General features: G+C 36.3%; 1 protein-coding gene across 1 annotated transcript; it reads left to right on the forward strand.

Moving 5' to 3' along the window:
* Positions 1-2,153: 2,153 nt before the first annotated feature.
* LOC149831370 (uncharacterized) lies at positions 2,154-14,814 on the forward strand. Its single transcript, XM_090013846.1, has 8 exons — positions 2,154-2,419; positions 12,233-12,380; positions 12,465-12,615; positions 13,106-13,231; positions 13,456-13,536; positions 13,641-13,833; positions 13,919-14,183; positions 14,418-14,814. Exons 1-8 carry the CDS (start codon positions 2,246-2,248, stop codon positions 14,651-14,653), a joined length of 1,374 nt encoding a protein of 457 aa, XP_089869972.1. The 5' UTR covers positions 2,154-2,245; the 3' UTR covers positions 14,654-14,814.
* Positions 14,815-14,816: the final 2 nt, after the last annotated feature.

The following is a 14,816-nucleotide window of genomic DNA, read 5'->3' on the forward strand; positions in this document are numbered from 1 at the left end:
CTCTTTTACTTTAGTGTGGACATGTGCCTATTGACTTTTCTTGTATGAGAGGAGCTATGTCAACAGTCGCATCACTTTCTTGGGTCTCATTTTGACTTGAGAAGCTCCTTGATTGTTGACGTGGCCCAGTGATATTTGGATCCAAAATCAATGAATTAGATATTTTTTTTTGGATTTCGAACCATAACAGAATATAATATGCTATGTGAAGACACTATGAATTTAAACTTTAAATACTTCATTCTTATGTCAGATTTGTACAAAAATCTCTACTTTACAAATTCAAATTTTGGGTAGAACATGATGTTGTATTCGACCCAATGACATGGATAGATCCATAATAACCAGTTAGACTAACATGTCATTTATAGAAGAAGGTAGTGTCTCCTGGCGGACAACTGATGGTGTGAGGTGAATATACTTTTATGGAAAAATCAATTGTGTGGTGTGATGGTCTTTAGTATTTTTTTGCATTATATAGACAGGGACCTAAAAATGATCATCCTCCGTAGAAATCTGAGCATAAAAAAAAGAGAATATATATATACACACACACGGAAGCACCCAAGGTTGCTTTGTTGTCCTTTTTTTTATGCAACAAAAATGATTAATGTTTTAAATTTATTTACCTCTCACATATTCTCATATTTGAGAGAAAATTCGAACCTTTTATTCGTGCTCGACTTGCAAGTGACACGAACTGATCACATATGAGTTCATGATGATCCTAGCCGAGCTGAGTCATAAGTCGCTCGTTTTGGTTTCCAGCCCACTATCTAATTTTGGAGAGACTGATTCTCTTTGGTTTTGGAGAGATGATTTTAAGAAGTATAACCTCACATGATCCAAAACATGAGATTTTTGGTTCTTTCCTTTGTATGAGAGAGAAGCTTAAGATAAAAAAATGATTCTTCACTGCAAGAAAAGGATAAATCACTTAGGTGTACTAGTGATGCAAAATTACAATAAAAAATTCTCTTGTGTAAGAGAAATAAAAAGTTGCTTAAGTCAGCCAGTAATTCAAAATCACAAGAAAAATAGTCACTTGGGCCGGCCAGTGACTCAAAATTATGAAAAAAAGTTTCTCTTTGATTTTGAATTGATTTTACAAAAGACCAATAAGAGTTGGATCGGTTGGAAAAGTGAAAATACTGTTCAAAAGAGATTCACTTTCAAAATCTTGTAACATTTTAATAAAGATGGCAGTGGAACTGGGGAAAACGGAGCTCCGCCCCGCCTCGCCCTGTTTGGACCGGGGATGGAGGCAGAATTTTGAGACGGGGCAGGGGTGAAGACCTTGTCCCCTACCCTCATCAAGTCCACTGTTATATTTTAAATCTCATGCCATCTCACGAGAAAGTGAATTTCATTTCTAAATCTCACTTTTTGAGGTTATGTACCAATGTTTTTTTTTAAGATCTATGCCAAAAAATCTTATGTTTTGATTGCTTTTGGTGTACTATTCCTATTCCAATGAGATTCACTTTAAATGTCCATAAATACTTGTTCTTAATAGAATCGACTTAAAAAAAAATTTGTGTTTATATTGGATCCTCTATCTATTAGTCGAGATTGTGTGGGTAGTCTAGATGTTGCCTGGTAAGGCTGATAGTTGTATATTGTGTGGGATGTAGCAAGAGTTTTTTTATCACCCCCTATGAGTCATATTGGCGAAAAGAGTTTTCGAGTCCTAAAAATTTTGATCCATAGTTGCTAGAAACGAGCACGAGTGCTGGTACTGGATTACTAAAATCTCCTCTATCGTTGGGGGACGACCCGACCCGAAAATTTGAAGTTTGGGAGCGGACTCGAAGACCGAATACAAAATCGCGTACTCACCAGCAGACTAGATTACTAAAATCTCCCCAATGTTCTCGGTCAAGGTCATAAAAGGTCTCCTCTCACTAGACACCGCGCGCATTCTACCCTCGTCTTAGGTTTCCTTTAAAACTCAAAATTAGTCTTGTTCGTCATTGACCAAAAAAAGGTCCAATTTGGTAATTGCATACGAGAGAGAGAGAGAGAGAGAGAGAGAGAGAGAGAGGCTCGGAGCCTTTTTAACGCGCCAATTTTTAAGTTCCTCTCTCCGTCATCGGAGAAAAACTCTCGGGATGGTTATCGGAGCCCTCTCCTTCGGAGAATCCACCGTTCCGCTGGAGAAGTTTTCCGGTGAGCACCGGTGACTACTGATCATTTTTTGCGGGAAAATTCGTCGTCGCACGGACGCCGTGGTTTTTCTCTTAAGATGAAGAGCACTCCGGCAAGGGCGCGGCTGAGGGTGACTGCGGCGAAGCGGAAGCGGCCGAGCGTCTTCGAGAACTCGGTGAAGAAGCTCCAGCGGCGAGAGATCGGTTGCTTCCGGAGCGTGGGAAGCAACATCTCCAACGCCCAGGAGAAGTTCCGGAACTTCCAACTCCAGGTTGTCGATTTCCTCTCCTCTACGATTCTTCGTTTCTTTAGCGTTTTCCCCCAATTTCTCTGTTTGGTATCGCATTCGTTTGAGTTTCCACGGCATGCAGATTTCGGAATTATGCTTCTGGAGTGTTTTCCCGTAGATGATTTCGGTTAGGGTTTCATAGAGAAAGAAATGGGTTGAGCGTTTATGTCAGAACGATTCAGAACACGATCTTCTTCTTTTTCGTTCAGTTAGGCACGATCGAAAGCGTGTGAGAATGATACATTTTTTAACTAACAGTTTTGATAGAAGGCAAATGAAGCGACTGAGTGTTTTTCCCACCAATTTACGTTAATAAGTTTTTTAACGAATCATTTCGTCTAGGGTTTAGCGTTTTCCTCTTCACTTCGTGGGTGAATAAGGAGGGTTTTTGCAGTAATTTCTGTGAATAGAAGTTTGATGGCTATTTAGCCTGGATTTTGCGATGTTTTATTCTTTACTCCGTAAGCAAATGGAGGTTTCTTACAGTAATTACCATTGATAGCACGGTTACGAATCTTTATTCTAAGAATTTTATTATTTTTCTTCTTCGCTTTGTGCTTTTAAGGTATGTGTTGTTTATGAGATCAGGTTATATCTACGCTTTTAATTGCGCTATTTAGTCCTATAGATCTGATGCTCGATTATTAGTTAATGTAGACGTTGACATGCGTTCTTTCTGAGGAAAAATATCTTCTGACAATTAATTGTTTGGATTTTTCCATATGCTTCCGGGAATTTGGTAGAAGTGAAGGTGATAAGTTGTCACAAATCCCATAATGAGAAGCTTAAGAATGTATGGTATCTCATTGTCATGCTTGGTTGAAGTTGGAATTTCCAGTGGGGTATATCTCCTATTTGATTTTGGTATCGTATTCACTAGAATTCGAAGGAAAGTAACATATTCATTAATTTATGGATACTTACGGGTGAGTCTTTTTAATTTTTTTTTTGTTTTTCCCGTTGGGTCTTAGCTTGCTGCTCTGACTGCATTAGACGAAAAATTTACAACCTATAATCACCATTCCGCAGCTTAACTTTTTATGCTTGAAATTTGCCAAGCGGACCATGAAGTCTCTTACCCATATGCAGAAAGGGGTTCTCTATAACATAAGATAATGGTAGAAGAGATGCATGTGTTACATGGAACTTTCTTAGCTTGTAGTTTATCACAAACAGAGCTATACTGCAAAATTAACTAGCCAACTAGTGTGGCACATCACAAGATTCTCCAGTCAACAGATGAACTCAGTTTAGAAGTTGCAGCATTGGTCCTTAGTAAGAGTAATTTGGAACCCATAGGATCTCAGCATAGGGATGCAAACAGACCGGATCCAATTTGAGCATTTTATGATTTTTGGCTGTTCCGACCCGATCCAAATTCGACTTTTCTATGTGTTTAGCTGATCCGGGTCTGATCTGTTTGCATCCCCATCTCAGCATCTTATGATTGCTTGTGACACATAAAGACGTCTTTTAAAATTATTGATATGCCTAATAGCATTCACGAATGACACTCTAAACATCAACTTTAATTCTGTATTGTGCTAGGTGATGGATGAATGAATTGTTTTTTCGGGGCTGGTTGCATATACATTAGGTGCATCCTGATTGGTTTTGCTTATAGTTGGGCACAATAAGCATGAATCTTGTTGAGTTCCTTTCAGAATAGATGGTACAATTAAAGCGTTACCTTCCATTCAACGCTATATTTTTTCCATTAGAAGTTGATGATGAAGTCTCTAGTAGAAGAAGTTCCAGTGGTGAGAGATTGGTTGCTTCAGAAGCATCAGAATCTGTCAAACCGCTAAGAAAAAATACTGACATTTCCAACTCTGAATTGATTGTTCCCTTTGGGCTCTGAGCCTCTTCTCTTGTTTTCTTCAAGTATCGGTGCTTTTCTGGTTCATCTGTACATTTCGTTCAGATTTATAGTTCATAGTAATCCAGTATTAGGAATTAGGTTTTTTGATGCTTCAAGATGGATTGGTTAGGGTTTTGAGGAAGCTAGGGTTTTACTATTTTCATGTGAATGCATGGTTAGTGTTTCTTACAGAATACATGGTCTATTTTCTTTGCCTATCGAATCATAGAATCCCAATTGTTAATTGATTTAGATCAACACCTCCTTTCTCTATTTGCATGACAACTTCCATTCTTTAGAGAGTTTATACTCTGTTTCTTCTTCTTTTCTTCTCCATCTGGTTGATTGGAGATGGTTCCATGTAGAATCTGTAAGGGGTGAATTTTGGAACAGTTTATGGGATTATGGGGTTCTTTCTTGAAATCTGAAAGATATGGTTCACATATTTCAAAATTTATGAGAAGTGAAGCTGGTAAGTTGTCATCAGTGATCTGGCTATGTGTCATGGAATTCAAGGTTGTAAAAAATGTATCATAACTTGTATCTTCAGGGCCCAAAATTGTAAAGATACAAAGAGGCTTTAATCACTAACCAAAAGTCCACCAATCTTCCACTTGAGTGGATAACAAAAGTGTTGTCTTAAGGAACACACTTACAACATTCACAAAAGGGAACCACAAAGTGTTTTAAAAGAACACACTCACAAACCCCACAAAGGGGATACACCACAAGCTAAAAAATATATTTTATACAATCAAAAGATTGTGCCAAAAAACATACATTACACAAGAGAGAACACCCTTATTTATATACAAAAAGAGAGAGGAGGTGGAGGTTAAAAGGAGAGAGAGAGAACATTAGAAGAGTGGGAGCTTTGCTTCCAACGGTTAGAACTTCTAGCCATTGGGAGTAGTCAAATCAGTTTGACTCTCCCACTATTATATATATATAATTATATTGTTATATTTATATAATGTACATATACATATATATAATACCATATATACAAGTATAAATATATGTACAATTTAACACTCCCCTTCAAACTTATGGTAGGATAACCTGAAGTTTGCCTAAAAAGAAGTGAAACCTAGGAGCAGAGAGAGGTTTGGTAAAAACATCCGCTAATTGATACTCTGATGTGACATAAGGCAGATCAATAGTTCTTTGAAGATATTCCTCTCGAACATAATGACAGTCCATCTCGTTGTGCTTCGTTTTTTCGTGAAATAGTACTCTTGTTGTCGCAACACATCTTTAAAGCTCATAAAATCTTGATTCCTATATCAACCAACAATTTTATCCAAGGTTTTAAAACCCAGTGACTCGGGACTCGACTCATTCTTTATTGACTTGTGACTCGGCGGGTCAACTCGGTGACTCGGACTGAGTTTTGTTAACTTTTGATTTTAAAAGAAAAACAATATATAAATTGTCATTTAAACATATAAAGGTTTGTAGAATAACTTAATTACTAGTTTAATTGATCATAACAAATGCCGAGAAGTCCCTATAGCACCAAAACCTATTTCTTAAAATAACATTTGCAACACAAACAAAGACGTGTTAGGGATGATTGGTCATCGGTACCTCATACAAACAAATCCACCCCACCAAATATGGGTAGGTACTTCTCCAAACCATTGCTTTGATCTATATGATACATTCTGTATCTAAAATTGTTAATCATAATGGTTGGTATCTTCAATGCAGTGTTGGCCACGGGCATGCAGGCATGCAAACACGCATGCACATACACACATATGTTCAAATTGATTATCCACATTATTGGTAGCTTAAATTTGCATGCTCATAGTAGAGCATCACAAAAATTAACTGTTAAAAGCACAATATCATGCAAATCACATATCTGGATAATCATATATGTTTGGATAAAACATCAAACAACAAAAAATATGACCTAGATCATCTTAACCACTTAGCATCTATCTAAAAAAATGCATTCCCATACATTGGAAATTATAGGAATATGCCCTAATAAATTGCCAAGCCTACTGCATCTATATGAATTAGCCTTTAGAACATTGTCTTAACATAGATACCAGACTGATGAAATTTGAACTTATGAATATAATTAATAGATTTTAAGAGCATAACTTTGGGTAAAAAACAAAAAAAAAAGGAATTTCAATCTTATATGTTTCCAATGAAGTTTTTTATTCATTCTAATGTTGTGTGCTTCTTAGCAAATATAATAAACACATCTGATAATTTTCATATGCACTAAATGTGAGATAATTTTCATATGCACTAGAAGTTTTTTCTTCAGTATGATCTAAGGCCCAACACTCGCCCGAGTCTTGGCAAACCGAGTTTGCCTTGTCGGGTTGATTCGCTGGAGGGTCGAGCCGAGTCACCAAGTTGACTCAGCGAGTTTTAAAACCTTGGTTTTATCAGCCACAATACCTCTATTGTGGTAGTAGCTATGACCCAATACTCGACTTCAGTTGAGGAAAGAGATACCGCCTGTTGCTTTTTGCACCTCCATGATATCAATGATTTACCTAAAAAAATACAGAAACTTGCGGTTGAGTGTCTATTATTTGGATTACCTCCCCAGTCTACATCTATATATGCAAGTAAATTTAATGAAGAAGAGAAAGATATAAATAGACCTCTAAACATAGAATTTTTAAGATATCTAACAATACGCAAAATAATTCCCATGTGAACAGATGTGCGAGCATATTGAAACTGACTAGCTGTGTGTACAACATGTGCTATATTATGTATAGTAATAGTCAAGTAAGAAAGAACTCAGATAAGTTGTCTTTAAGGAGTTGGATCGTCTAGGGGTTCTTCGTCATCTATTTTTATCTTGACATTTGTTATTTCAAGAGTGTCAACCTTCTTATCATATGATATTTCAGACCTGAAAATAATATCAGAAGCAAACTTAGACTGAAATAATAAATACCCTATATGGGAATAAGCAACTTCTATTCCTATAAAGTGGCGTAGAAAAGATTTTTCAATACTTAATAATTTTACATAACCAAGTTTTTTTTCAAAATTCAAACAAAAATGAACTAGATTAACATCAATCATGATTATCATCATTATCTTGTTTTTTGCAAGAAATATCCCCAAATCGCTCTTAAGCTCTTTATAAAGGAGTATGAACTGGTCCCCAAGGGCCTTATATGTTTCCTCCATCACTCCTTAAAAAAAAAGGAAATAAGTGAAACTTAAAATGCATTTATAACATATCATGAGATCCAATAAAATAGCCTAATAAATCCTACGTATGCTCAATTGTTATGTTATTTTTTATGTTTTGAACTAATTCCTGTTGATGTTCTTCTCTTATTTGCAAGCACTGGATTGCACGCACCAATAAACATGAGAATAATTGAGAAATTGGAAGGTACAATAACTGAGGAAGAAATGTGTGCAGTTTGAAAAATAAGATGGAAATTTGTGAAGATGACTGGCTATAGAAAATTGTTTGCAGTTAAAACTGGTCTTCCCATAAATTAGTCTTTATGTTAAAGTTTTAAACCTATCTAGTCAAAAGGACTGGATGATATGCCTGGGCTTCAGCCCTTTTGGTGCCTAGGCATTGCCTAGAGACTCAAAATAACTGCATGAATTTGTAAATAAATCTTTTTAAAGGATTCCAAAATATAAAAAATCTGAGAACTTTACAAATTATGGTTCTAAATTTTGATAATATCTCAAGTGAAATTTTTTAATAGTTTCTCTTGAAGTGCTAAACAGGAAGCATCTGGTTGGATTCTGGGTAGGGGTGTCAACGGGTCGGGTTTGGTTCGGATCCAGGTAGAACCAGACTTGGACCAGATTTTTGGGTATGGTATCGGGTTCAGACCCAGGTCTACTATAAGAGAAACCATACCCAGACCCGATAAGAACTACATGAACCAGACCCAGACCATACCTGGTAAAATAATATTTTCATCATTTTTACATTGAAAATTTGCGGGGTCTTAATCGGAACTCGGGTTGGGGCCAGGTTTGGTATAAAATTTCACAAACTATACCCAGATCCATGTATTAATCGGACCTTCGGGTCTGGACCCGGGTCTTAATTGGGTCTTCTAATTTTTCACCATACCCGGACCCTATATTGTTTGGTCCAGGTCGGGTCCGGGTAAACCCAACCTGTTGACACCCCTAGTTCTGGGTGGTTAACCGCCTGGTACTTAACTCCTTAAAAGTAAATACTCCTCTGAACCAGATTAAAAGGCTAGCATACAACAACAACAACAACAACTACTACGCCTTCATCCCAAAACAATTGGGGTCAGCGATATGAACCAAAAAAGAAATTCATTTTGGGTCTTCCACATGAATCCTTTTCCTCCAATCATTTCTATCCAACGCCATGTCCTCGGTGAGGTTCAAAGCATTCATATCCTTTCCTATCATCTCCATCCAAGTCTTTCTAGGCCTACCCCGACCTCTTTTAACTAATATATTTTCCCATTTCTCCAACCTTCTAACTGGAGCATCATTAGGCCTTCGCCGAATATGTCCAAACCATCGTAAACGATTCTCTCGCATCTTATTTTCAATGGGTGCAACACCTACCTTCTTACGTATCTCTTCGTTCCGAATCTTATCTTTTATTGTATTTCCACACATCCATCTAAGCATCCGCATCTCAGCTACACTCATTTTTTGAATATGATGTCTCTTGGCAGCCCAACATTCCGTACCATATAGTAAAGCGGGTCTAATAGTCGTCCTATAAAACTTTCCCTTCAACCGCAATGGCATTCTACGATCGCACAGCACTCCCGTAGCACTTTTCCATTTCATCCACCAAACCTTTATCTTATGATTTACATCTCCATCAATTTCTCCATACTTTTGAATGATGGATCCCAAATATTTGAAATAATCATTCACCGGTATATCTTGCTCACCAAGCTTCACTACACTCCCATCACTACTTCGTTGCTTACTAAACCGACATTCCATATATTCAGTCTTACTCTTACTCAACTTAAAACCTCTAGCTTCCAATGTCTGTCTCCATAATTCTAACTTAGCATTAACCCCAGCTCTAGACTCATCAATCAAAACAATATCATCAGCAAACAACATACACCACGGTACATTATCTTGAATTGATCTCGTAAGCTCATCCATCACTATCGCAAATAGGAAAGGGCTTAAAGCAGATCCTTGATGTAACCCAACCGTTATCGGAAAATTGGTTGTCACCCCTCCACAAGTGCGGACATTGGTTACTACTCCTTCATACATATCTTTAATTATACTAATGTACTTGAGAGAAACACCTTTCTTCATCATTGTCCACCAGAGAACGTCCCTAGGTACTCTATCGTATGCCTTCTCTAAATCAATAAAAACCATATGCAAATCTTTGTTCCTCTCTCTATATCTTTCAATAAGTTGTCTAAGAAGATGTATAGCTTCCATAGTTGATCTTCCAGGCATAAAACCAAATTGATTCCCCGATATCATGACAACCTTCCTCAACCTAGACTTAATCACCCTCTCCCAAAGTTTCATAGTATGACTCATGAGTTTTATACCACGATAGTTTGTGCAATCTTGTATATCACCCTTATTCTTATATAAAGGCACCAAAGTACTCTTCCTCCACTCATTAGGCATCTTATTTGTTCGCCAAATCAAGTTAAAAAGATTTGTCAACCATTCTAAACCTTTCTCTCCCAAGCATTTCCAAGCCTCGATAGGTATACCATCTGGGCCAACTGCTCTTCTTGATTTCATTTTCTTCAAAGCCTCTGCAATTTCTTTCTTTTGAATCTTGCGCATGAAGTCACGATTTATCTCATGAAAAGGAATGGAGAAGTCTCCAAGATCTTGAGCATGACTATCATTAAATAGCTTATCAAAATAATCTTTCCATCTCTCCTTAATCTCCTCATCTTTGACTAAAACCCTTTGCGTTTCATCTTTGATACATCTAACCATACCCAAATCCTTCGATTTCCTATCTCTCATCTTTGCAAGCCTATAAATATCCTTCTCGCCTTCTTTGGTATCCAACTTGTCATAAACCTCCTTATATACCTTAGCCCTCACGATTAAAAGGCTAGCATGGATAAGCAAAAAAAAAAGAAAGGAACTAATCAGAACTGGCAAGTCTTTTCAACCATATATTATGTATACATGATAAAACTTAAAAAATCAATTTCTGAATAATGAAATTTGATGTAACTGCACTGGATCCAAGTATGCAACTCCTATATATGTGTGAGTAGAAATTGAAATGATATGCTTTTCATGGGGGTGAAGCCCTTTTCTTGTTTGGTTAAGTCCTCTTGGAATCCTAAAACAACTTTATAGAAAAGTTGAAGGGCCAACTTTCTGAAGAAGTGAAATGCCTTATTTCTCTCTGGCCTTGGGACTTGAGTATGGTCCAGTCATTTGTCACATGATTAGATGTTATTTCTTGGTTCCTCTGTCATTTCTGTCTGTCTGCATTTTTCTTTACAGACCAGTGTTATCAAAAACGCGCCTTGAGGCGCAAAAAAAAATTATTATTATTTTTTACAACAAGATTTCTGAGACATAATCAACAAGATTTTTGTAGGTTAATCTCATATATTTTCCAGTTATTTCAGTTATGTAATCAGTTTCTTAGTATATTTTAACTTTTGTTGGTTAATCTGATAATCTCGTATATTTTTCAGTTATTTCAGTTATGTAATTAGTTTCTTAATATATTTTAACTTTTGTTGGTTAATCTCATATATTTTCCAGTTATGTAATCAGTTTTTTAGTTATTTTTTTATGTTAATCTCATATTTTTTAGAATAATCTCATATATTTTAACTTTTGTAGGTTAATCTCATATATTTTCAAGTTATTTCAGTTATGTAATCAGTTTCTTAGTGTATTTTAACTTTTGTTGGTTAATCTCATATATTTTCCAGTTATGTAATCAGTTTTTAGTTACTTTTATATGTTAATCTCATATTTTTTAGAATAATCTCATATACTTTAACTTTTGTAGGTTAATCTCATATGTTTTCCAGTTATTTCAGTTATGGAATCAGTTTCTTAGTATATTTTAACTTTTGTTGGTTAATCTCATATATTTTTCAGTTATGTAATCAGTTTTTTAGTTACTTTTATATGTTTATCTCATATTTTTTAGAATAATCTCATATATTTTAACTTTTGGTTAATTTCATGTATTTTTCAGTTATGTAATCATTTTTTAGTTACTTTTATATGTTAATCTCATATTTTTTAGAATAATCTCATATATTTTAACTTTTGTAGGTTAATCTCATATATTTTCCAGTTATTTCAGTTATGTAATCAGTTTCTTAATATATTTTAACTTTTTTTTTTGGTTAATCACATATATTTTCCAGTTATGTAATCAGTTTTTAGTTACTTTTATATGTAAATCTCATATTTTTTAGTACTTATTTGAGATTTTCTATTTCTTATTGGTTGTTATTTCATCAATAAAACAATTTTTTTATTTATTTGTATTTTTAGATATTTTTTTTATAATTTTTTTAATGTTAAAATTTTTTTTTGAGGCTTACGTTTTACGTCTTGAGGCTTACGCCTCGCCTCGGTTTTTGGTGGAGTGCCTCGCTATGCCTCAACGCTTTTCACAACACTGTTCCAGACTAAAATTTAAAACTGCCAATTTTTGCTGAGAAACAACTTTCAATTTCATGCAATTTCATTTTTTTTTTTGGTTTTTATGCTTCTGGGCTTTTGTTAACATCTTTTCATCATGCATCAGTTGGAAGGCCTAGCGTGGATCTGCAAGAATTTGGTTTAGAAAACACAACTAAAAATGCTTATATTGCATCGTCCTTATGTTGGTTGATTTTTTATTTATTTTTGTCTTTATCATATTTCTCTAACAAAATACATTTGTGCTTTGTGAAGGAGTACTGAAGTTCCTCACGTTTGGCTGTTTGCAGGGGGAGTTTGATACTTTTGACCCAAAAGCTCACTGTTTTTTGAAGTTGCAATTTCTAAAGAAGCGATCCAAAATCATAGAGATCGTTGCAGCAAGAGATGTTATATTTGCTCTTGCTCAGTCTGGTCTTTGTGCTGCATTCAGTCGGAGTAAGATTTCATATGTAGTTGTTATTGTTCACATAATGAATCTTGGCAATACCTCTTAACTGTATTCCATGGTGGTTCTGACAGCTACAAATAGACGGATTTGCTTCTTGAACATCAGCCCAGATGAAGTGATCAGAAGCCTTTTCTACAACAAAAATAATGATTCATTGATTACTGTATCAGTTTATGCTTCAGATTGTTTTAGTTCCTTGAAGTGCAGAACTACTACTATAGAGTAAGAGAACTTCTGGTATTGCTACTGATATCATATATAACTGTGTTAAATACTAATGTGTACGAAGATCTTGTAACCTTCCCATTTGGCGACTTGCTTTGAGTGCAAGGCAAGATTCTCATGGCCTTGGTTGGTTAAAAGAATCAAATCAAGACAAAAGAGATTGTCATTGACATGGTGAGGGAACCACCCTATTCAGCCAGTTTGCCAAAGTTGGTGCATAACTGATCCACACAGCGGTTGACTTTCCTGTCTCTTGGGCACTTGGTTTTTGTTCCCAAACCATATACCTGTACTGTTCTTGATGGAAGCTCTGTGAAAACAGCTGTGTGGGTCAGACCAAGACATTGTGGGTCTGTCTGACCCATGTGGTTTCCTTTTGAATTTTCAATCAGGGCCACTGTATGAAATATTATGGACACTAATCCCTAGTTTGTAGATGTTCTCTTTGACTTACCCTCCATGGCCTGTGTTTTTCGTTTGTTTCCAGGTATATTAGAAGGAACCAATTAAATTCTGGATATGCACTCTTTGAATCTGAATCTCTGAAATGGCCGGGTTTTGTTGAGTTTGATGATGTGAATGGAAAGGTTTTGACTTATTCAGCCCAGGATGGGTGAGTCACTTGTGTCATCCAAAATGCTTCTAAGTGCTAGATACTCGATTAATGGCTACTTGGGTCAGGTCTCCTCTAGGCTTGGGCAACCCATCATCAACGAGCCCTTGGTTGCATCAAGCTGACGGTTTCCTGCCTGATTTCTGTTCTGCTTTGGTTCCAAGTTTGTAACTTTGCTTATAAATTTCAGCGACTGCCCATTTATTATGTGCTTACTGTTGCAGGATATACAAAGTTTTTGACTTGAAGAACTACTCGTTTCTGTACTCGATACCTGACAAAGATATTCAGGAGATCAAAATCAGGTTTTCATCTTTTTCCATGTTTGTTTTGTCTAATAATGTTCAATGATTTCCTGAAGAGAGCCGTAAGTATACATGTGAATCCTTGCTTTTTATTGTGATAACAGTCCAGGCATAATGCTCCTAATATACAACAGAACCCCTGGCTATGTTCCTCTTAAGATACTCTCAATTGAAGATGGAACTGTATTAAAATCTTTCAACCACTTGCTACATCGCAACAAGAAGGTTGATTTCATTGAGCAGTTTAACGAGAAGCTCTTGGTCAAGCAAGAAAACGAAAACTTGCAAATTGTTGATGTGGGTACCGGCCATCATCTGTCATTATTTGTTTTTTCTTCGCACTTTGCTTTTGTGTATGATGCATGGTTTAACTGTTAAACAGGTAAGAAATTCACAAATAACACAAGTTAGCCGGACGGAGTTTATGATCCCTTCGGCTTTCATTTTCCTCTATGAGAACCACCTCTTCTTGACATTCCGGAACCAAACAGTTGCTGTGTGGAATTTCCGTGGAGAACTGGTTACTTCCTTTGAGGACCACTTGCTATGGAACCCAGATTGCAATACAAATAACATTTATATCACCAGTGATCAGGATCTAATTATCTCCTACTGTAAATCAGAGGAAACCCACGAGGATGGACAAGGTACTGCGTCAAATGCTACTTCCTATTATAAACCATTCTTCAAAGGAATGATGTTGCTTTAAACCAAATTAGCTAATTTATTTTTGTACTTGTTCCTTATCCCTTTTGAAATTATGGCCTGTCTTCATTTTACTGTCCATCAAAGATCTGTATCTATTTGACTTCTATAACTGCTACCATTTGCATTTTCTTGTTCTTTCCTATGTGGAATTTCTGAGACTGGATCCTCTGCAGTTGATGTAGTTGGCTCAATCAACATGAGTAACATAATGACCGGGAAGTGCATTGAGAAGATCTGTGCCAGTGACCCTGCGCTGAAGATCAGCCTCCGAGGAAAGTCTGGCAGTTCGCATGTCCGGTGCACTGTCCGGGAAGCGCTTGAAGATGTAACCGCTCTGTTCTATGATGAGGATCACAATGAGATCTACACGGGTAACAAGCAAGGCTTGATCCATGTATGGTCTAATTAGCTGAGATATGTAAGGGATAGTTATTTCTAGACTTTTTATTTACCATCGCCGTGTACATGATACTGTGGGGATAGAGGAACTTTTTGATGTTTGACTTTAGTTGGTAATATGCTCGTTACCTCCCCCAAGTATTTTATAATAGAAAATTTCCCTTTCTTGGAGA

This window comes from Nuphar pumila, chromosome 7 (assembly GCF_984573655.1).
Source record: "Nuphar pumila chromosome 7, dmNupPumi1.hap1.1, whole genome shotgun sequence".
NCBI classification, from domain to species: Eukaryota; Viridiplantae; Streptophyta; class Magnoliopsida; order Nymphaeales; family Nymphaeaceae; genus Nuphar; species Nuphar pumila.